The sequence below is a fragment of the Pempheris klunzingeri genome, chromosome 23 (assembly GCF_042242105.1).
Source record: "Pempheris klunzingeri isolate RE-2024b chromosome 23, fPemKlu1.hap1, whole genome shotgun sequence".
Taxonomy (NCBI): Eukaryota; Metazoa; Chordata; class Actinopteri; order Acropomatiformes; family Pempheridae; genus Pempheris; species Pempheris klunzingeri.
The window spans coordinates 11,975,692-11,996,943 of record NC_092034.1 but is presented as its reverse complement, the minus strand read 5'-3'; the positions used below and the strand labels follow the sequence as shown (position 1 = coordinate 11,996,943).

Genomic DNA, 21,252 nt, shown 5'->3' with positions numbered 1-21,252 from the left:
GGTAGCCTTTTCCTCTCGCCGGCCTCCCCTCATTGTCGCCTCTCCATCTGTTTGTCCTTCCAGTCCTTCCTCCATCCCTCTCTCCTCTCTAGAGATGGGATTCTGCTGTACAGTGCTGATCTGTTTCCTCTTTTCCCTCTCTTTTACATCCCACTTCAACTCCCTCTCCTCTTTTGTTGAGCTAACTGAAAATAGAAAAACTTAACCTTAGAAGGAAATTATTCAAAATACGTTCATTGAAACTCTGGCAAAATAAATAATTATGCTCTTTACTTCCATTCTATTGCATCTCGTAACTACTCTTTAACCAGGTAGGGCATTGGGTGTGGAAGGAGGAAGCGAATCTTGTGACAGGGAATGCCCTATGTCCTGCACTGGAGGGCTTTTCTTGTAAGACATGGACAACATTTAACATAAGAAAAACAGAAGCTGTAGTTGTTTTTTTTTCATTTGATTGAGTTCATCCACAGCCCAATTTGTAGTTTCCTCAACAGTCCAACAGCTTGTTTGAGCAACACTGCTGAGCTACGCTGCTGCTCTGTCGTCAAAACCGCTCAGCTGAGAAAAACAAATACGAGATTTAGCTGATTTATAGGAGGTAACGGGGATGAGGAGTTTCGGCACAAGAGGACGTGTAATTGATATTATCTAATAGCCAACAGCACCTCTCAGAGGTGCTGTCCTGCAACTGCAAACCTTGATTCCTGCAAAATCCACTACAACTATTGGAGCAGCCGTAGTGCACAGAACTACAGCAACCTAAGTAAACCTTTAACCTAGAAACCAGATACCCAATTGGATTAAATTAAAATCATATTTATTAACAAAACATTGTTTGTGCAAAATGCAAATTACTGATATACATACACATTGCTGGATTTAATGAGAAAACATTGCAAAAGGAAGGTCAGAATTTAACAAGAGAAAGAGATAGAGAGAGCTGAGGGATCCATTAATCCTTTAAGTTTACAATTATTTCCAGTTTCCGGATTTTTCAATTTCGTCAGTCACAAATTTTTCACTAAACAAAGGCAGCTAAAGGAACAGTCCGTGGTGTAGTGTGTACCTCAGAAGTGTGTGTGCCTATGTGTGTATGCTGCAGGAGTAGTTTTGCACCTGAATGATTTTGTATCTCTGAATGCTGTGTGTTCTCATACGTGCTGTATCTGTGATTGTGCTTTTGTGTAAGCATGCCCATGAGTATCTTCATCCAGAGTGAAGTTTGTGTGTGTGACATGTACGGGGGCGTATGCATGTCACAACCCTGAGCTTCTTTGTCTTTGATCTGTCGTTATGTGAGTGAGCAGTGTATTTAAATACGTGTGTGTATGTGTGTGTGTGTGCATCTAAGGGTCCTGCGTATGTGTGTGTGTAGGTGTGTGAGTGTGTGTGGGTGACGAGTGCCTCTCGACCAACATCTCCGTGTGCTTCAGGTACTGGGCTGTCCTTCTCATCACAGATTCCCTGCGTATCAGATCTGGGTCTCCTGGACAAACAGACAGACAGACACATAGATGATTATATTCATTATTATTCTCCAGTAATGGCATTAGTGTCCCGGGTAGCGTTGCTGTGGAGGAATAAAGAGGACATAAGGACAGGAGAGGGGGTAAAAAGCTTCAGTAATGCTAATTTAAAGAGCAGAGCTTAAAAAGACAGGAATGGAACAGTGTACATTTCACCAATGTGGGATGTCAGTGTCAATTGCTGACTGCAAACAACATACTTTTCAGACCACAATTCGGCTGACACAAAATCCACTGTTAGCTCATTCATCTACGCTTTAAACTCTGCAGACAGCACAGAAGAGCTCTGGCAGCAGTACGATTTGAACCCACACCCCCGAAGAGACTGGAGCTTTAATCCAGCGCCTTAGACCGCTCAGCCACACTACCTCATTTCTCTATAAAATAAACAGAGAATCTTATCCTTCCGTATTGATAAGAAATTGACACTAAAACGATGACTAATAATAAAATTGTGTATAGTACAAAATACTCCTTATGCTACAATTACAGTTGACCCTATCATGTTTTTATTTTTCCAGACTTCAGAGAGGCATGAAGTTGCTGAAGGAACTAATTCACCAAGCTGTGATGACTTATGTAAGTTTATATTTTTCTGTCTTTCAGAGAACAGAAAACCTCACTGGCAGTGGTGGGATTCGAACCCACGCCCCCGAAGAGACTGGAGCCTAAATCCAGCGCCTTGGACCGCTCGGCCACACTACCACATAAGAGGGCAATGTCTCAATAAAAGGTGGAGCAGAACTAAAGACTGCAATAAGCTACTGATAAGATAAGGTACTGCACTGGTCATAACCTCTACTACTACTCTGTCTCTATCCTCAAACACCTCATTCTTTCTTTAGGATGTAATATGAAATGTACTGTGTATTTTTCCAGGATTTTGGATGAAATGTCTTCAAGACACAAAGCAAAGTGCAAGTGCCTTAGCATATGGATGTACAGTACAATGAACTGCATGAATGAGAGCTGTCAAACACAAATCAGAGATTGGACAGGACTTGACCCCCAACAGCAGACATCCTATTCAGGATTAATCCTTGTTGTAAAACAGTTCAAGATCCAGCCCTTCAGAATGCACACTGGAACTGTAAAAGCAATATGGCAGTAGTGGGATTCAAACCCACGCCCCCACAGAGACTGGAGCCTTAATCCAGCGCCTTGGACCGCTTGGCCATGCTACCCATATTTCACATAAACTAGGGAGACACTCGACGACATTGGCCTAATAAATCATCCATTAATGACATAAGAGATTTATAGCCGAGCGACACAGAGTTTACCTTTGCTAAAGCGGGACAGTAAATACTAGAACAAAATGGGCAGTGTTGATTTTAGGATGAGGTCACATGCTGACATGCCACACATGCTCCACTTGCCTGCCTGTGTACATGTGTATCAGGTGCATGTGGTAGCGTGTGGAGCAGCACATCAGAGTATTTAGTGCAGAGTAAATATGGTAAACAAGACATTTTTGTGAAATGCACAACATAATTTATGCTGATGAACTAGCTTATTTGCACATGGAGCAGGGTCACGCAATGCGCAGATTTTGCAGATGAGTGAATGGTCTGTCACTATAGCAACAAAGCTGGCTCATGCAGAAATGGACATGGGAGAGTGCATTCATGTAAAATGCCATATTGAATTGACTGGGTGCATCAGACTCATATGCAAGATTGCGAAAAACCCTAAAAATCGAGTCAACACAGAAAGTGCTGCAGTGTTTGTAGCTGTGCCACCAACCCATCCTCCTCAATGCACCTCCTCCTCACACATGGCCTTACCCTGTACTCCAGTGATCAGTATGTCCACCGCTGTCCTGTATCCACGTATGGCAGAACTAAATTCTCCCTCCTTTTCGCTCTCCATCGCAGCTGTTAGCTCAGTGGCAGCTTGGTTCAAGTAACCCGCATCTCCTCCATTCAGGCTGGTTGGCGGCAGTGAGAACAATTCTGAGTAATCAGTGGAGGAACTGCTTCCATCTGTAGGGCAAGATACAATGATTTACTAGTAGAGAGATGAGGACAATGAGACTGGATGGTTTTGAATAGCCATTCTCAGTAAGTCAGCTGTGCATATGTATTTCATCTTGCAATATTATATTTGATTTTACATTCAATAAGTATTCAGTATAGTTTATACAACCATATCAAAAAAAAAATCTCTGGATAGTGATTTCTTTCATGCAGAAATGGTAAATACTATCTGGTTAAAACTGTTCTTTGTCTATTAAGGTAGCACAAAGGCATTTTTTGGTATTTTGAAGTCACCTTGGGCTCTGGGAAATTATCATCTACATTTTTCACAATTTCTAACATTTTATAGTTAAATCAATAACAGAAGAATGGAGAATTAGGTAGATTCAAGATGAACTCTAAACAACATACTATTTAGACCATTGTTCAATATCATATTCCTACATTTAAGACCTAGCTGCACCCTGAAAAGGCTGACTGGCAGCGGTGGGATTCGAACCCACGCCTCCGAAGAGACTGGAGCCTTAATCCAGCGCCTTAGACCGCTCGGCCACGCTACCTCTTTGACCACTTCAATCACTATCAGATATCTCTGTGGACATGCTGGTGGGTCACCTTTACTCTGCCAAGTCTCACTGTTTAACACATACAGTTTGGACCTAGTTGACTGGTATGACAGTACTCATGTACTCCATGTCCCAGGGCTCAGGATGTGTCAGCTTAACATAAATTCAGCCTCAACATTAGTTGGACTCAAAAAAGAAATCGGAAGTAAAAATATCAGTCTACACAAGGCACACACCTTTAGACACAATCGGTCTAGACTGAAAATCAGGCTGCAATTAGATCAAGACAGACGTTTGACAGGACTGAGAACAGTGCTACTGTTTTATATGCATCCTTTCACATTTATTTTCACCTTGTTTATAGCAGGGGTCAAAGACAGCCAAGTCATTATCAGACAGTGGAGGTGGACCTTCCTCCTTTGGGGATGGAAGCTGCTCTTCTGCCACAGAGTCAAACAGCGAATCAAATTCTTCCTGTGACTGCTGAGATTGGTGGTTTCTGGATGGGGATGGGTCCGGAGACGGGACTGGAGATGGAACCATGATGTAAAATCAAGGTTAATATGGGAAGACGGGAAATGTATAGACCTGTGTAATTCCTGGCAGTCGTACCTCTGTCGTCCAGCTCTGTGTCGCTAAGCTCCTCGCGCTCTTCTTCTTTTGGAGAGCCTCCCATCTCGCTGTAAGCCTCAGCCGCCACTTCTGGTTCTCCCACTTCTAAGCCCATGTTGGTGCCCAGATCTTGGGGTAAGGTGGGAGCCTCCCTCCCCTCCTCCTCCTCTGCGGGTTCACAGTCTGAGGCCCTCCGCTTGGGGAGGGGGATGAGAGGGGGAGGCAGAGGCCCCGCAGAGGACATAGTGGTGGGATCTAGAGGCCTTGTGACCTCACCACCCTGAGGGAAGGGAGGGAGAAAGAGAAGAGGACGTGGCAGATGTAGGGAGAGGGAGAGGCAGGTTGGAAGGAGGGGTTGTGGGATAGAAGGAGAGCAGACGATAGAGGCAAAAGGAAAATGTTTTTCCGTGTGCAGATATACATTACATTACATATTATCTGTTTCACCTTATGTATGTGTCTTACTCTGAAGAAGTCCTTGAGCTGTGGGCTATTGTAGAGTGCAGGTATGCTGGTACTAAACAGAAGCATGGCCTCTGCAGCCTTCCTCCTCTCTTCAATCACAGCCTCATCAAACCTTCCTGAAGCAGGGAGAGGCAACACAATAACCAATATGAAATGACAATTTGAATGATGCTGTTAGGAAATTTAATTCAATGCAAAAACAAATTAAATGGAAGCCACACGGGTCAACCTTACAAAAACAGTTTTTATGGAGACTTTTAAATGTGTTTTTTGCTGTGCTGTTAAGCCAGTCACTGCTACTCTTTCCTGAGACAGCTTGCCTTTGTGCAGCAACTACATGTTGCCTTGAAAGTCAAAACAAAGAGAAGTAATAACTGTCCATTTGTATATGACTCAACTGTGCTGCTGCCTTCGCTGCTGACGGTCTGTAACCACTGAAAACAGAATGTAATAGACTGAGGGGAAATGTCACAAGAGTCATGACAAAATCCTAAAAACAGGCAAACTGGAACAAGTACACTCCACCAGTTGTATCACTATCTCTGATCGAGTAAAATCTTCTGTAGTCTATTATGAGTTATTTCTGTTATAAATCTAGCCCCAGCAGCACACCAAACAGCTTAGTTAGTCAGTGGTCTCAGCTCTTAAGTGTATCTACAATGTATCACAATCTTTTGCTTATACCAAAGACTTGAGCGCGGGGAAAAGGTGGAAACTCCTCCTGTCTTCTGAACAGGTTCCTGTGTGTGTAAGCCAGCTCCCCATGGAGCTTCTTCAGCTCTGAGAACCTCTGCCACACGACCACCTCCTTCACATCCTCTGGATGACGCTTGGACACAAACTGCAAACCACAGAGAATTAACTGATTATTTCATTTAACTACATGTTGAACATTAGGTGTCCAACAGGGTTTATGGCACTGTTGTGCTTCACTATACGGTGAATAGCACATGGTGAAGACCGCATATTTCTTTGTCTGTGGAACTACGGACTCTCCCCCAGTTTCACAGATAGGTGTGAAATCACCCCTGCACCCAGTTCCACAGTCACTATTGGAAAACCAGTTTACCCCCACTGAACTCTCTCTTTCCCATTGTCTCCCCTGGAGGAGAGACGTCTGTCCTGAGGAGGACAGACCAGCTCTTTTTCCTGGACCTCTCCTCACAAGAGCAGCCACCTCCTTTATGGTAGCGACACAAGGTCCTTCCTGAACTAAACAGACCAGCGCCAGCAGGTACGACCTGGAGTCTGCCAGCTGATAACCAACAACAGCACACCAGCAAGTTAGCACAGAGCTGCTAACTAACAGGAACCAAGGAGCTACCGGATTCCTCCAGCCTGCAACCACACAGCAACGGACAAGAACCACTCCTTTCCTCCAGCAACAGGCTGAGAAAGCAGCATCCTCAAGGACTCTTCTTCTCCCCTTTAAGGACTGGTAACAAACTCTAACTGGGCGTAATTAGCATAACATTACTGCATATATGGCTTACCCCTGTTAATGTACTGACTTGCTTTAATGTTCATTGAGTTTGATTATTGTGATGTGTTGTAGTTACTGTGCAGTCATTAAGTTTAGTTGATGTTAGTCTACACACAACTAACTTTTCTTAACCTGCACCTTTATCTCTCTCTCACACACAGTCTGTAACAGGCCACTGAGGGACAAAGCTAAGCTAACAGCACTTAGCTTCCTTTGTCTCCTTTGCCCCACACCCCAGGGGGTCTGGCCATCACCATTTGGGCTCTCCCCCACCTTTGTGGGCCCATCTCACATTCCTCAGCCTTATCACACACACACACACTTCCTATTATGTGTTAGTTTAGTCATATAGACTTAGTTAGATTGTTTGATTGATTTTGTTCTGTTTTGATAAATGTTTTAATACCTGCTGTCTCCTTTAATGTTGTACAAGGGTGAACACTGCCAACTTCTACACTGTCAAGAACTCCAAAATCCTTATTATCTTCGATAACTATTAATTATTTTTGATAGCCAAATTGAACTTTACCACGTGTTAATGCACAACAGCACCTTTGCACGCATCACAGGACAGATGTTCTGAAGTAGATTAATGGAATAGAGAAGAAAAGAGCATGATTCAAATATCTTCAACAAGTTGTGGGTCAGTTCAGTTGTTTTGTGTAAATACAGAGGAAGGGTGATGAAAGCTTGGGTCTATGAACCCACTGTGATCCACTGTGACTTTGCATGCATGCCTGTCTAGACCACGGGGTATGTGTGGTCATGGGGGTGCTGGAGCTCATGAATTGAATCACAAGTTCGCTCTGCTTCACTCCAGTGCTCACTGCCTGAAATGAAAGGCCCTTTGTGTATTTATCCGTCTGAACTAGCCCTTGTCTTTATAACTCGACTGTGTTATAAACGAATAACGACACTTTTGATTGATTAGCGGTACCTGACCAAGGAGTACAACAGTACAACATAGCAAATAATTTACGTGTTACTTAACATTCAGAGATGAATAATAGCAAAACACGTGGGCAAGTAAATTAGATAAATAAGTAAATTAGCTTGACAGAGAGTCATTAAGCATAGCAACAACAAAGGCTTTGTAGCCACATAGAGATAAAAAGTGTAAACCAACCCTTGCTGTCACTTTGTACTCGGTGTGTCCCTTCTCGTGTGTACGTGGGTCGGTAACGGTAAAGAAACGGTAATATTCATCTTTGGGTTTTCGTGACATTTCCGCTGTCGGTAACAACAGAAAAACGGCGCGTCTCAGGCACAAGACAAGGCTGTCAAAGATGTGTTGAGTGTCTGTTGTGATTCTCCCTTGCCTCCTCTGCGCTCACTTCCTGGTTGGTGACGTATGCAAATGCGTGATTACGTATGGATAGGCGGGTCAGGTTCGACGTCAAATTATTTTATTTTCTCCAATTTTGAAATATTACAGTCATTAGTGTTTCTCTCATTCTCATTTATAGCAGTAGTGATATGTTTGTCGGGTGTTGTAATAATATTACTATATTATTACTGCAATAATATTATATGCCTACTGTATTATCATTATCATTATTATTATGTATATAATCAGTATCAATATGACAAGTTGAATTCCATGATTCCAGATGCATTAAATTCTTAACAAAAGATAATATGATATGATATGATATGATAAAATACAATTTGACATTACAATGAATTCTTATGCATCCTGAGAGTGATACCCTTTATTATCCACACTATGACACCCCACTGTCAAATTCTCTGACCCATTTCTGTTTATTTTCTTTTCCCCAACATACATAAGGCTTGAACATTGTACTCTATTGTAAGTTGCAATATTGTCAATATCTATTCTCAACAATACAGATATAGGAACAGCAAACAGCAAAAACCTAATATGGATCGTAGTGAGATCAAGTGAGAGCATAATTGTATATGTATCTGTATATATATGTCTCAAAAATAGTCAGATGAATCTTCAATCCTAAGTGCTTATAAATTCTCATGTGAAATAGAAAGTTGGGGTTTTATGTTATTGCCTTACCTCCTGAATTCACCTAAAAAGCTATTGATATAATTAAAATAGTGTTTGATTATAATGGAAGTCAAAGTCATAAAAATTAGTAAAATGTATCCTGATATATGTAATCAGCAGTATTGTCTTTGCACCATTTTCAAATCAATGTAAAGACCATTGGAATACTCCAGGGGGCGGTAAAGGTTAATGTAATTTACCCATCGAAGCTTAAACTGAAAACTGAATGGACTTTATAGTAAACAAAAATGACTAACATAAATGTTGGATTAACTTTGTCCGGCGTTTCCTTCCCGATATAACCGGTGTAAATCTGTATTCATATTGCTTCCCGATAAACTAACATGCCTGTCTGAGTCTCTGTGTAAAAAATGCTAAAAGAAGAAAAGCACACCGGCCTGGGCCTTACCCTGTTTGGAACAATACAACAAAGAGAGCAACATCAGACTTTACTGTAATGCTGAGGAAGTTCCAGCAGTGCATTCAAGTTGGACAGCTAAAATAAACAACCTCTGTCCCAAGCTTTTATTTATTTCCCGGCTCTTTTCTATGATACAATAATTTTCACTTTATTTCATTTACTTTTTCACTGACTTACACAAAGGACATGTGTATTGACTTCAGACGCTCACAGCCCCCTCCCGACAGCACAGTGATTGATGGGCAGGATGTCGAAATTGTAGAGTCCTACAAATATCTAGGAACTATAATAGACAACAAACTGTCATTTGTGAGTAACACCAACACAATCTACAAGAGAAGTCAGCAGCGCCTATTCTGTCTTAGGAAACTTTCTAAATTCCAGGTTGATTCGTCCCTGATGACCATGTTTTATCGTTCTTTTATTGAGTCTGTGCTAACCTTTTCCTTTATTTGTTGGTTCACATCACTGAAGGTAAAACAGAAAAAGATCCTCAACAAGGTGGTCAACCTCTGCAGCAAAATAACAGGCACTACCCAAGAAACCCTACAGGACCTTTATAACAAACAGCTGTACAAGAAAGCAAAGTCCATCCTGTCCGACTGTTCCCATCCACTACATCATCAGTTTCACTTTCTCCCATCCGGATCACTACTCAGACTTCCACTAGACAGGTACAGATACAAACACTCTTTTGTTCCATCTGCCATCACCATACTTAACTCCAAGAGGAAAAGGTAGCCTGACTGTAGTGTTTTGTTTTTGTTTGTTTGATGTGATTTTCTATTTATTTTATTGTTTCAAGTGTGCATGTATTTTATGTTCTTTTATGCTTCCACTGCTACACAATCAATTGCCCCATCGGGGACAAATAAAGTTATTGAATTGACTCTTAAGGGCACTAAAATTATCAAACTATTCCAAAGATTCTTTTCTCAAGGCCTCGAACAAGACATAGTCAGTGTGTGAGTTTATATCTAACAGGCTGCAGCTCAAAGGTCAGTCTTCATCAGCACTGGTGCTGCTTTCCTTTCTGGTAATTACCTGTTAAACTGAAGGGAAAGTGTGTAGCAGCCGCAAATGAGGTAAATATTTAATGTAGGATAACCTGTTCTGCTGTGCTGAAACACTGACAAGCTGCCTGACTAATAGAAGTCAAACAAGTAATAGAAATGTGCATTTCTGACATGTTTCTATCCCTTCACATGGAGTTATATACGGTAAAGGGCATTACGTGTATGTGCTACAGAAGTGAATCATAGGTGCCACATTCACAGCCCTTGTAGAGGTATCATGTAGCAAAGAGGGGATCTTCTGTTCAAAATAGCAGAGGATGGTTTCGATCCATCGACCTCTGGGTTATGGGCCCAGCACGCTTCCGCTGCGCCACTCTGCTTTCTACAGGGGGGAGGGGGAAGACGGAGTACTTGATGTGAACTATTTGAAATTCCTCTCACAGGAAGGATCATTCTTACATAACGTGCAAGGAGCTGAGAAAAAGGCAACAAGGATCAGAGAGTGAAAAGGAGAGGAAATAAAGGCTGTAACAGTAGAGCATAAAGGACGGGGAGCAGAGAGTGAGAAATATATCGATGAGGACTGTAAGATCGATCATAACAATGTGCCTAATACAAGACAAACATTTACAATATTCTTGTCTTTGATGAAACCTGGTTAAGTAGGAAAGTGTCTTATTGTCTTTAGATACTGGAGTTTGTACCACATACAGTCCTGTTTTCAATGTGTTTTATTCTTATATATATGTTCATGGTGGATCTCTATGGTGTACTTACTAATGTGATGGACTAATTAGTGTTTCCTTTGTCCATATTAATTCTCCATTCATGCCTGTGAAGAGTTAGAGAGGGAGGCCTTCCACATTGAACAGTCTCCCCTTTTGTCTGTGAGAGAAAACTGGGCCACACATTCACATCTAAAGAGAAAGAAGGGAACAAAGACGGGGGGGAGGCTTTCGTTACAGAGAGAAAGACAAGTGGTAGAGGAGAGAGATTAGAAATGAGCAGAGTTCAATGAGCAAGGCATGATGTGTATACCCGCTGGTGTAATGTACACCTACAATAAACCAGTGATATCAGAGGAACAGAACATAAAGCAATAACATTACACAATATGACAAATTGGTGAATGTATATGTGTGTGTTGCATGAACTTTCACTCACTACTTTCTCTGTAAATGATTTCCTAAAAATCAGTGCAACATGGTGATCTAATTTTTGTTTTCCTATCATTTATAGCCTGGGCTCACTAAATATAGCCTATATTACATCTACTGTATCCTCTATGTCCTGTTGAGTGTGCATTAAGGCTCAAAAGCTGAACAAATCAATCTGTGAATGCATGAACGTAATGTCGTTTTTAGGCTAAATGAAAGCAGTGTTTCCCCGAACTACACTGGCTCGGTCTCAGCTGTGTGACTGCACTTTGCAGCGAGGCCCAAACAATGAGATGAAAGCACAAAGCCCCGGCCAAACTGGTCTAAACTGGTCCAGGTCTGCTCTGCTGTGCTTCCCCCCTTTTTTTTTTCCCAAGCTCACGCTGTCTCGCAAAATAAACTCTGTCAGAGGGATCAGACAAGGATTTACAGGGAGGCCCTGTGTGCATTCAAGTGTGTGTGTGTGTGTGTGTGTGTGTGTGTGTGTGTGTGTGTGTGTCCCTCCAGACCTGCAGCCTGTAGATTTGTTGCAGAGCAGTACAGGGAACTGTAGCGCTAAGATCAAGCGATCTTGGAACAAACAAGGAGTGGTTTATTATATTTTTTGACTATGTTAAACCCCTTGTGACAACAATCACAGGCCTAAACACATTTTAAGCCTGGCCTAAAATTGTGTGCTCAGCCACTTTTGTGTTCTGTGGAATAACCTTGAATATGCCTTAAAGATGTCATTTAAATGAATCAGCCGTGAATCACACTCGTGAGCTGTTGTACCGCTCTGAAAATGTGACCCTGTTCCACCGGTGCAAAGTAACGCACAGTAATCCCTCCCTGCCTCCGAGAAAACAACAGGCAAAACTATGCAGCAACAATGCCTTCCTTTCCCCTCTCTCTCTCTTTCATCCTATGTGTGTCAGTGTGGGGGCACGCTTGCACTCATACTACTGCCATTTATTGCATCAGTGTCCTCCGTGAATCTTGTCATCTCCTTTGTTGGTGTGTAAAATGTGTGAACGAGTGAAGTGTCACACGTAGTTTCAAATGCTGCTTGGATGTAGATCTGTTATCCTCTTCATTCTGTTCGATTACAGATGTGAAGACTCAGCAGAAATCAGGCAGAAAATGGGAGAAAAGACTTTAGAAAGGCTACAGCCTTGCAATAGCTCGGTGCTGTGTTCCCATTCATGCCTGACGCCATGTTCCAAATTTTGCTACACCCTTGACTCATAAACATGTTTACACATCCCTGCCCCCCTCCTCTCTCTCTCTATGCCCTTTCCCCTCTTTCTGCGAGCTCCTCCTCCACCTCTTTTGGCAACTCCTCCCTGTTTCCTGAGCTAGAAAACAGAAAAGTGGAAAGAAAAGGAGAGTGTCTGTTTTTGTACGTGCCTGTCCACCATTTTTCCTAGATCACTTGCACAGTGTGTTCGGATCAGCCACAGTCAACAGCTCTGTTACAACCTGAGTCTGCCCAACACGCACATGATCAGCAGGCCGGGATAAATGCAGAAACACATGGTGTGTGTTTGAGATGGTCTGGAGGGGGCCAGACAGATTGCATGGTCATGAGTGTGAATGTGTCTAAATTTAGGAAGCACATGCCACACTTTTCAAAACCCCTGCTGTTATTCAACTGAGATTAAACAACCGGGTTATAACACGTTATAATATCACAGATCCACAAATAGAAATGCATCAGTCCATGGGCCCCACTAAATAAGATTCTATCCAACACCCAAATATAGAAAGGTGTACATGTAGAAAGATGTTTTTGTGAATGTGTTTATATTGAACTGACTGCACCAGCAGAGATGACAGCGCAGCCTGAGAGGGAAATAAACCTGTTTTCTTTCAGTAACCTTATTCCTGATTAAACAAATAAGAGTAAGTCAGAATATCCTTTGATTTGCAGGAGAGCCACTGAAACTAACTGGAGGGAAATGTCCACAGACAGTTTAATCAGGTGTTATTAGCCTAAGAACTATATGTTTTCACACTGGCTTACAAAATAGCCTGATGAGTTGCTATGAATGAGAGAAAACTGAGCGAAAATGGATTGTCATACACACGTTGCTTTACTGTAAAACCCCTCAGGACAGTAGGATAGCGTTTCATCTCCTACTGTAACCTTTACAAACATAGCCTGGAACCTACCACAGTACTTTATGTCCATGACACAGAGATTTTGTCGGTGTGGTTCCTGGAAGTCTGCCGTTACTGTAACTCTGAAGATCAACAACAGCTGGGAAGGCTGCAGGGCACAAGCATAGACAGGAGGACAGCGGTTCTTAGATAAGCTGACCACAAATTTCCTCTTTAATTCAACTAATTGCACATTATTACTTAGCATCACTGCGCATCGACATTAATTCGACTAACTTTTATTCTAATCTTGCACATAGAAATGAAACAGCGACAATGTCAACAACTACCTGATATTTGCAAATAGGGATTGACGGGATTGATTGGCTATTTTTAGAGCCACACACAGAAAAGACTTTTGCTTGTGTGTCTGTATTTGTTTAAACTCTGTACCACAGACCCTGTTACTGTAGCCTACGCTGTGATAAGGGACTTGGCTGTCAGCTAACTGCCTCATTTCAATCAAGCACTCTAATGCAATCAATCACAGCACTTTGGCACATCTTCTAGGAGGAAACTGGAGAGCCAAGCAAGTCTACTTTTAAGTTTATTTTGCTTTGTGTTAGCATGATGATGTCTCAGTAGTACTCAGTAGATGGTTTTCACTTGTCAGTGGAAGGTAAAGAGTGGCGCAAATGAGCTGTGTATGTTAAAACAGAGGGAAGGACTGCATGGGAAGTGGGGGGGTAAATTAGATTAGTGATAAAGTGGCAATCTCCATTAATCAAACCAAGATTAAAGGCCACAGACAGAGCCCAGATAGTGTGCAAGCACCCAGCTATCAGCACGGCTTATGCAACTGATTATATTACCTTCCAGAAAAGCTGATTTCTTAGTTACTGCTAATAAAGCTAAGTGAATAATTTCAGCCTAGGGTAAACAACTCTTGTATCAACAGGACAGAACAGACACATTTTGAGAGAACTGTGATCCAAGTGAGTAGATTCATATCCTGAACATGTGATCTAATGTTTGTCTGTTTCTGGGAAAGGAGGGAGAGAGAGGGGGAGAGAGATTATTGGTGCGTCCCCCTGTAGGCGGAGAGAAACCAGGAGAACTACAAATACAGAGCGAGCCTCCGTGGAATCAGATTAGCAGACAGCACGGGATAAACCACCGAGGAGGAGGAGGACGGACTGTACGGCTTCCTTTTTAACAGGTACTGTTGAACTGACTTTATGGAGTTTGCTGCCACGGAACAAATGAAACCTGTAGTCAGACATTGTTTTAGAGTCCTGAGTGGGAAGTGAAGTGAGGTACAGTTCAGTACTGTGGACCGTCAGTACCTCGTGTAGCAGCGGCTGCATGACGTGTTGATGGGCTTGATTACATCAGCCTTAAAGAGGATAAAATACACCATACACAACATATTTTAGCGCTGTCGACGGCTTCAGGTCCACTTTTCACTTGATTTACTTCGATAAACGGCTTAGTTTAAGCATATTTCAGCGGAGTTTATGTTAAACGATTATTAAAACGGTAACAATCCAGGAAAAACCGGCTAACCAACGCTAATGGACTTCCGGTAGAAAAAAAATAAAACCTATTTATCTTACATGTCAAGCACTGTGCTTAAAAGTGGTTATTAAAATACTTTTTCCAGAAGCAATTAACGAAAACTGCTTTAATCCTCGTAAGATTATGTTTTCACAATCAGTATACTTCATATCTCAACTTTCCATTGGAAGTAAAACACAGCCCACACGGAAAAAAGCTAAATAAAGCCACAGAAGTAAATAACGTGCCAGTTATGTTGTGTGTCAGGGATTTGCTCACCGCTAAGATGGCAGCAGTGGTTGTTAGCTGTCCATTGCTCTTCTTTATTAAATGTGACTAAATGTGACGCTCTTATTGTGAAGGGCGCTTCGTTTCCGTTCATACAGGTGTTGTTTGGTATCAGAGCCACCTGTAACCGACCGCAGCTGTTTCATTCAATAACTCCCAACAAACCTGCTCAAGAGCGGCCTGCCCGTTTTAATCTAGTCACAGAGACAAATGGTTTAATTTAAAATGCAGTGCACGTAGCAAATGTTGACGTTAGTGTTTTTTTTTTTTTCAGCATTTCCTCAATTACTTGTTGGAAAAGCTGAGCTAACAGAAGCTGTTAGCTAACCTGACTGAGGACAACTTTAGAACTGGTTCCAACACTTAGTAGCAACACCTGTTTGGTTTCTGTTAGAAATATTAGCCAGTTTAAGAGTGTTTGTTTTGGGAGATAATGTGTTAAAGTAAGAATGCGAGTGACAAAACTTTTTGTTTGTTTTCCCCCCATTATTGCCCATATGTTGGTTGTAGCTTAGTGAAACCAGCTTTTCCTCTGTACTTCCATCTCTAAAGACACTAGAGTTCATGATGAATAAGGACACAGAGATCGACATGAAGGAAGTGGAGCTCAATGAGCTGGACCCAGAGAAGCAGCCCATGACAGGCGACGTCCAGGCTACAGGCGGAGAGAAAAATGGCAGCGTCAAGCTGAAGGTTCCTGAGGATGAGGTTACATTCACAGGCCTGTCCAAAGAAGAGCTGATGAAGGTTGCTGGCACTCCAGGGTAAGAGCTTCTGAACAAGATTGCTATAAATACCTTAAACTAAAATGCAGGTCTTGCATAAAATCGGTGATCATCTTTTAAACATTTTTACCCCTCTCTCATCCTTTGTGTTTAGATGGGTGCGAACCCGTTGGGTGCTTCTTGTCCTGTTTTGGCTGGGCTGGGTAGGCATGCTGGCTGGAGCCATAGTCATCATTGTCCAGGCCCCTCGCTGCAAACCCATCCCTGAAATGAACTGGTGGAATGAAGGACCTCTGTACCAGGTCTCTGACCTTGAAGCCTTCTCTGAAGGAATGGCAGGTAGAGTACCTTCAATTAATACACATGTTAAGGGTAAACATGATTTTATTCCTTTCAGACTTGCTCCCAAATGCTGCTTGCTTTTATAAAGCTTATTCACAAAGGATAAGTCTTGTGATGAGGGTTTCCTTCATTGTGCATGTCCCAACTTAAACTGCTGACTAGACTGACAACGTGTGACTCAAGGTCTAAAGGACACAAAAAGCCTACGAGTCATCTCTTTCATATCTCCTACTCAGATTTGAGGTTAAGGCTGAGCAACAGTGCTTCTTCTTTTTTTTTCAGTGGTATGCAGTTTTTAGACTTCATTCAAGATCTCAAGTGATTCAAAGTATTTTCCTTCAGCCTTTTTTTTTTATTTTTATTTAATTTTAACTCAAACGCCACTTGATAAGAATCCCGAATATGAGGTTTCATTTTTCAATTTAGATGCTGACCATGTACAAAGTAGTTTTTAAGAGGCAGGAAGGACAGATTGTACCGCTGTTGTTAAAGTGAATTACTAGGACACACTCGGGTGTCTAAGAGGCCCTCGGCAGAATTCCAACAACGGCATGTGACTTGGTGGTGTTTTTGCATGAAGGGCCTCCTTGTGCTCAGACTTTACATGGCCAGCAGAGGGTGTGGAGGGAGTCATTCACATGCTCCTGCCTAATGTCAATACCTAACTAAAAGAGCAGCATTTTTTTTGACCTGGCTGTCTCCTAAACCATCAAACCATCTCTCCAGGCTTCTGCCCTCTCTTCCTAACCCTCCGACCCTTCTACCTTTCACACATCAACTCTATGTTGTCCTTTCACGTTGTGAAACTCACACTGACGCTCCATTTGTCTCAAGGTGTCGAGGAAAAGTTGGACGCTATCAACCAGTTGAAGGTGAAAGGCCTGGTTCTCGGCCCTCTTCACACCGTCCAGGCAGACCAGCCGAGCACCCTGAATCTCGAAGAGATCGACCCGACCCAGGGAAGAGAGGCAGAACTGGTCGCTGTGCTGGAAAAGGCCCACAAGAAGGGTAGGTCTTAACACAAGTAAAATCAGTCATTTGGATGAAAAAGTTCAAACCAACACTAATGTTTGGCTCATTCTCATTTAACAGTAACACATTATCAAATGTTTGCCAGATTTTGTGTTATTTTGGACTGCTCAAGCCCAGATTTTGTTCATTCACTTAACTTTTTCTTCTCAGGCATTTCTGTGGTGCTTGACCTTACTCCAAACTATCCGGGAGCTGCTCCCTGGTTCAGCCCTAGTGATGTTGACAGTGTGATGGAGAAAGTCCAGGTGGGACACACTCTATGCTCTGATCTGTCATTGGCTTAAAACTTTTAAGTGTGTTGTATTGATGGAAAGAATCCATGTCATTGAACTGTTCTTGCTAAAGTGCTGATGTTCTCTTGCAGGCTGCAGCGACACGCTGGCTGAGGTTGGGTGTTGATGGCATTAAGATATCTGACCTCACTGTTGCCTCCAGCTCTGTTGACTGGTCAAAGCTGCAGGCTGCCGTCCAGGGCAACCGCACGGAGGACACCAAGAAGAGGTAACTATGGCTGCCATTTTCTGGCTTCCTTTGGTTCTGACAATCAGTGCAGGGTCACTGAGTGTTTCATTTGCAAGACTTTGGGATACATTTGACTATTACCTGCAGTTATGGGGAAAGCCATTTTGAACTAAGACTGCATTGATATGATGTATGAATACAATGTCAATATCTGGTGTTACAAAGAAGCTCATTGACATCTTATGGCTGTGGACCCCCCCAAAAAATTCTAGAAGCAAAACTCCCACTTCAAATGGGAATGTAAAAGAAGAAAATTTAAACGGATCCATCTTTGCATCTGTGAAATGTCAGCCGACATAGTTATTTTTCCTGAGAGAAGATGGAGATGAAAGGCATTCCAGTGCTGTGAGGAACTGTGGGGGGGTTAGAGAGACAGATCAACAAAGATGGCTTCCGCAGGCCATTGGTGCCTTACTCTCAGTAAAGCGACACCTTGTGGAGGGTTTGAGGAACAACCCCATGCTCCTTTGCTCTATAATGTGATTAATCTTATGACACCCTCTTCTCTCAGGGCACTGATGGGTGTGGTTGAAAGTATTTCGGCTGCAGAGGTGTCTCAGCTCATCAACACCACCGGTGTGGATCTCCTCCTGTCCGACCTGCTGAGCAGCAAAAACGGAGGTAAGCTGTTTGACCCGTCATACCTGTCAATCAAGTGTTTGTCTACTTTTGAACTCAATATTGTAATATTTTGGACATTTAAAAAATATATTTTTTACATCATGCCAACTTTTTATGTAGGTGATAACTTAACCTAAATATATGCAGGTGTGGAGCGCATCAAGGCCATGGACACCCTCATCTCTCAACAGAGAAGTCTGGGCTGGGGCCTCGGTGCCGCCCAGCAGGACCAGCTGTCTAAATGGGCAACAACTCCAGGCCTGATCCGTCTCTACCAGCTCCTGCTGCTCACCATGCCTGGAACCCCGGTGTTTACCTACGGCGACGAGATCGGCCTTCACGCCAGACAGGTAACGGAGCACACGGTCAAACGATTCAGAACCCTCACAGCTGTTACAGAGCCTAATCTTTGTCATTCCCCTTTTTGCTTCCTGATCAGGGTTCAGAATCTCCCAAGATGCTTTGGGATATAGAGCAGGAACCTGCTGAAGGAGCTGTTGTCAATGAGACTGCTGAGGTAAGAGTGTGCGCATGGTGAATGTCAGCATTCAATCAAAACCATTCATTTGTGTTAAGTGTCCTTTTATTAAAAAAAATTATTAATTTTCAGGCTGAGCGGAAGGAGCGCGTTGACGTGAGGAAATGGTTCAGATCCCTCAGTGAATTGCGGGTTAAAGAGCGCTCTCTCCTCCATGGTGACTACTACCATCTCTACTCCTCCCCCTCCTCCCTCTCCTTCCTCCGTGTGTGGGACCAGAGCGAGCGATACATAACGGCTGTCAACTGGGGATCAGCACCTGAGACGCTCACACTCAAACTGGCACCTACAGGCAAGTTCAGCTGGCAGATCTGATGAAGACTTGATATTCGTTACTGCATTTAACAGTAGTTTTTTAACACCATGGTCTTTGTTCCTGCAGAGGGTGTAGAGCTGCCAGAAACGGCGAAGGTGAAGCTGTCAACTGACGCAGACCTGGCGGCAGAGTCCACCGTCAGCCTGGAAAAAATCACCCTCGGAGCCGGACAAGCGATCCTGCTGCAGTTCCCCTATACAGGCTAAAGATGGTGCCAAACTATAGGCTAGTTTAGACTTGTCATAAAAAGAAACTACAGTCAGTCCTAATCCTTAGGAATAAGATGGCAAAAGATACAGGACAATAATTTTTACTGTGAGAAATAGGACTTTCTATCAGTTTATTTAGACAGAACATAAAATAATTGGGTCAAAGAAAAGTTACAGAATGTTGGCCAGTACAAACTCAGCTGAGCTCTTTTTGCTTTGTTTTTTTCGTGCTAGGAAAAGATGCAGCCACATGAGACATGCACTCTTCAATTGAGCATTTTGTTATTTTGTGATCTTTAATCGTTGAAATTGTCCAAATATGTAAAAGACATTCCATTCCTGCTCTTTGGGCATTCCTTTAGCAGTCCTTTTTAGGGGGATGTTTTATGTTTTAGTGAAGGTTTTACTTTATTTCATTTGTTTTTATTTCCTTTTTTTTCCTTACTGGAAGGTATTTATCACACGAGAAAAAAACAAGCTGGCTTTGAACACGTGTGCCGACTATGTTTGAAGTATTTTAAGAGTGCTCGTAAACAAAATGTCAAATGGCATCAAGTCTGTCAAGTGAACTGAATTGGAGATGAATAAACAAAGTTCTGTACCGACTTGTCTGCGCTCCGCGTGTCTTTAAGTGTTCAGGCGTGTTCTTTGTTCCAAAGATGATATCAGACGAGAAGTTCACTGTTTTCAGCGCGTACAGGTGTGTGTAAGTGTGTCACAGATGTTGATGGAGGAAGCACGTCTCTATATTTTATCACTATTCTCATATGGGTTTTATCGTCTCATTATACTTCAGTCTTAAAAGTATGATGTGCACAGACCTACGAGTTTCACTAAATGGGTCCTGACTGAAGCTGACTGCCTTAAACAAACCATTGTCATAAACCCCTGTAAAGTCACATCATCATACTTCACACTAAACTTAAGCCTCAGATAACCTATAACGTGCCGGTAAAAAAATTATCACTGTGAGAAATCTGAACAAATGCAATTTAGTACAACAGCACATGTCGTAGTGGTCTCTCAAACTGTTCTCCTAAATCTACTGATTTACGTGAACCACATGAACTTCCTGCAAGATGAATCTGCGTTGAAAAAATCAGGTAGATGAACAAAAAATTCATCTAGAGAGATACTAATACTTCCTGTCTGTACGTACTGTATTTCCCATAGTTGCTTTTCATACATGAATAATTAATCTTGTGAATAATAGCTGAATTCACCAGGACACTTTCTAAGAGAAATTACATATGTGATTTAAACTTTTTTCTATGAATGAACATTTTAGCTTGAATTATCTCTCCAGGATACCTCTGACCTCTTACTGATGAAATGATTTCACAATTTAGCTTGTTACCTAATAAAAAACCCACATTACAGTCTAACTGCTCCTTTAATTCCACATAAACTGGAGCCCAGTGTGAGGTCTTTGGTCAGTCCAGTATCTGGCATCACATAAAACATCAATTCTACTTTTATTCAGCCCTGGAAAGTGACTAAATGCATTTACACAAGTGCTGTATCTTTGAGGTACTTTTACTTTAGTTCTTCAAGGTTTTTTGATTTTCTCCTTATTTCTTAGGTACAGAACACTAAGTTATTATCTAACAATATATAAAGTGGGTAAAATTAGCTCCACCTCGACTAGCTACAACAGTAAAATGTTCCTTATACGTTATAAGGCATCAGCAATAAGACAACAATAGGGGCCATTCTGCATAATTATGATAGCGTATGTATGTATTCAGTTGGATCTAGTTTTTGGATGAGAA

General features: G+C 42.2%; 2 protein-coding genes and 3 non-coding genes across 6 annotated transcripts; 1 reads left to right on the top strand and 4 right to left on the bottom strand.

Moving 5' to 3' along the window:
* Positions 1 to 853: 853 nt before the first annotated feature.
* snx15 (sorting nexin 15) lies at positions 854 to 7,954 on the bottom strand. The gene is made up of 7 exons (XM_070854749.1): positions 7,758 to 7,954; positions 5,833 to 5,989; positions 5,149 to 5,264; positions 4,684 to 4,963; positions 4,425 to 4,598; positions 3,314 to 3,511; positions 854 to 1,486 (listed from the first exon to the last, which is right to left on the bottom strand). Exons 1-7 carry the CDS (start codon positions 7,854 to 7,856, stop codon positions 1,347 to 1,349), a joined length of 1,164 nt encoding a protein of 387 aa, XP_070710850.1. The 5' UTR covers positions 7,857 to 7,954; the 3' UTR covers positions 854 to 1,346.
* On the bottom strand, positions 2,150 to 2,231 carry trnal-uag (transfer RNA leucine (anticodon UAG)). The gene has a single exon. It is a non-coding gene; the product is annotated as a tRNA-Leu (tRNA).
* trnal-aag (transfer RNA leucine (anticodon AAG)) lies at positions 2,629 to 2,710 on the bottom strand. Its single transcript has one exon. It is a non-coding gene; the product is annotated as a tRNA-Leu (tRNA).
* On the bottom strand, positions 3,984 to 4,065 carry trnal-aag (transfer RNA leucine (anticodon AAG)). The gene has a single exon. It is a non-coding gene; the product is annotated as a tRNA-Leu (tRNA).
* Positions 7,955 to 14,487: 6,533 nt separating the features above from the next.
* LOC139222805 (amino acid transporter heavy chain SLC3A2-like) lies at positions 14,488 to 20,085 on the top strand. Of its 2 annotated transcripts, XM_070854675.1 has the most exons (11): positions 14,488 to 14,549; positions 15,728 to 15,939; positions 16,055 to 16,239; positions 17,077 to 17,250; positions 17,425 to 17,519; positions 17,639 to 17,775; positions 18,308 to 18,417; positions 18,565 to 18,767; positions 18,857 to 18,934; positions 19,028 to 19,247; positions 19,338 to 20,085. In XM_070854675.1, the coding sequence occupies exons 2-11, from the start codon at positions 15,740 to 15,742 to the stop codon at positions 19,475 to 19,477; spliced, it is 1,542 nt and encodes a 513-aa protein (XP_070710776.1). In that variant the 5' UTR covers positions 14,488 to 14,549; positions 15,728 to 15,739; the 3' UTR covers positions 19,478 to 20,085. The 2 variants fall into 2 exon arrangements, with proteins under 2 accessions (XP_070710776.1, XP_070710777.1); XM_070854676.1 differs by lacking the exon at positions 14,488 to 14,549 and having other exon boundaries at positions 15,695 to 15,939.
* Positions 20,086 to 21,252: the final 1,167 nt, after the last annotated feature.

What these genes read in the sequence shown, in the direction of transcription:
- LOC139222805 (XM_070854675.1), top strand. Translation starts at nt 15,740, where the DNA reads ATGATGAATAAGGACACAGAGATCGACATGAAGGAAGTGGAGCTCAAT. An exon ending in AAGGTTGCTGGCACTCCAGG is followed by an intron (nt 15,940 to 16,054) that starts GTAAGAGCTTCT and finishes CTTTGTGTTTAG; the next exon opens with ATGGGTGCGAACCCGTTGGG. An exon ending in TTGTCAATGAGACTGCTGAG is followed by an intron (nt 18,935 to 19,027) that starts GTAAGAGTGTGC and finishes ATTAATTTTCAG; the next exon opens with GCTGAGCGGAAGGAGCGCGT.
- snx15 (XM_070854749.1), bottom strand. Translation starts at nt 7,856, where the DNA reads ATGTCACGAAAACCCAAAGATGAATATTACCGTTTCTTTACCGTTACC. An exon ending in AGTACAAAGTGACAGCAAGG is followed by an intron (nt 5,990 to 7,757) that starts GTTGGTTTACAC and finishes TGTGGTTTGCAG; the next exon opens with TTTGTGTCCAAGCGTCATCC. An exon ending in CACAGAGCTGGACGACAGAG is followed by an intron (nt 4,599 to 4,683) that starts GTACGACTGCCA and finishes TTCCATCTCCAG; the next exon opens with TCCCGTCTCCGGACCCATCC.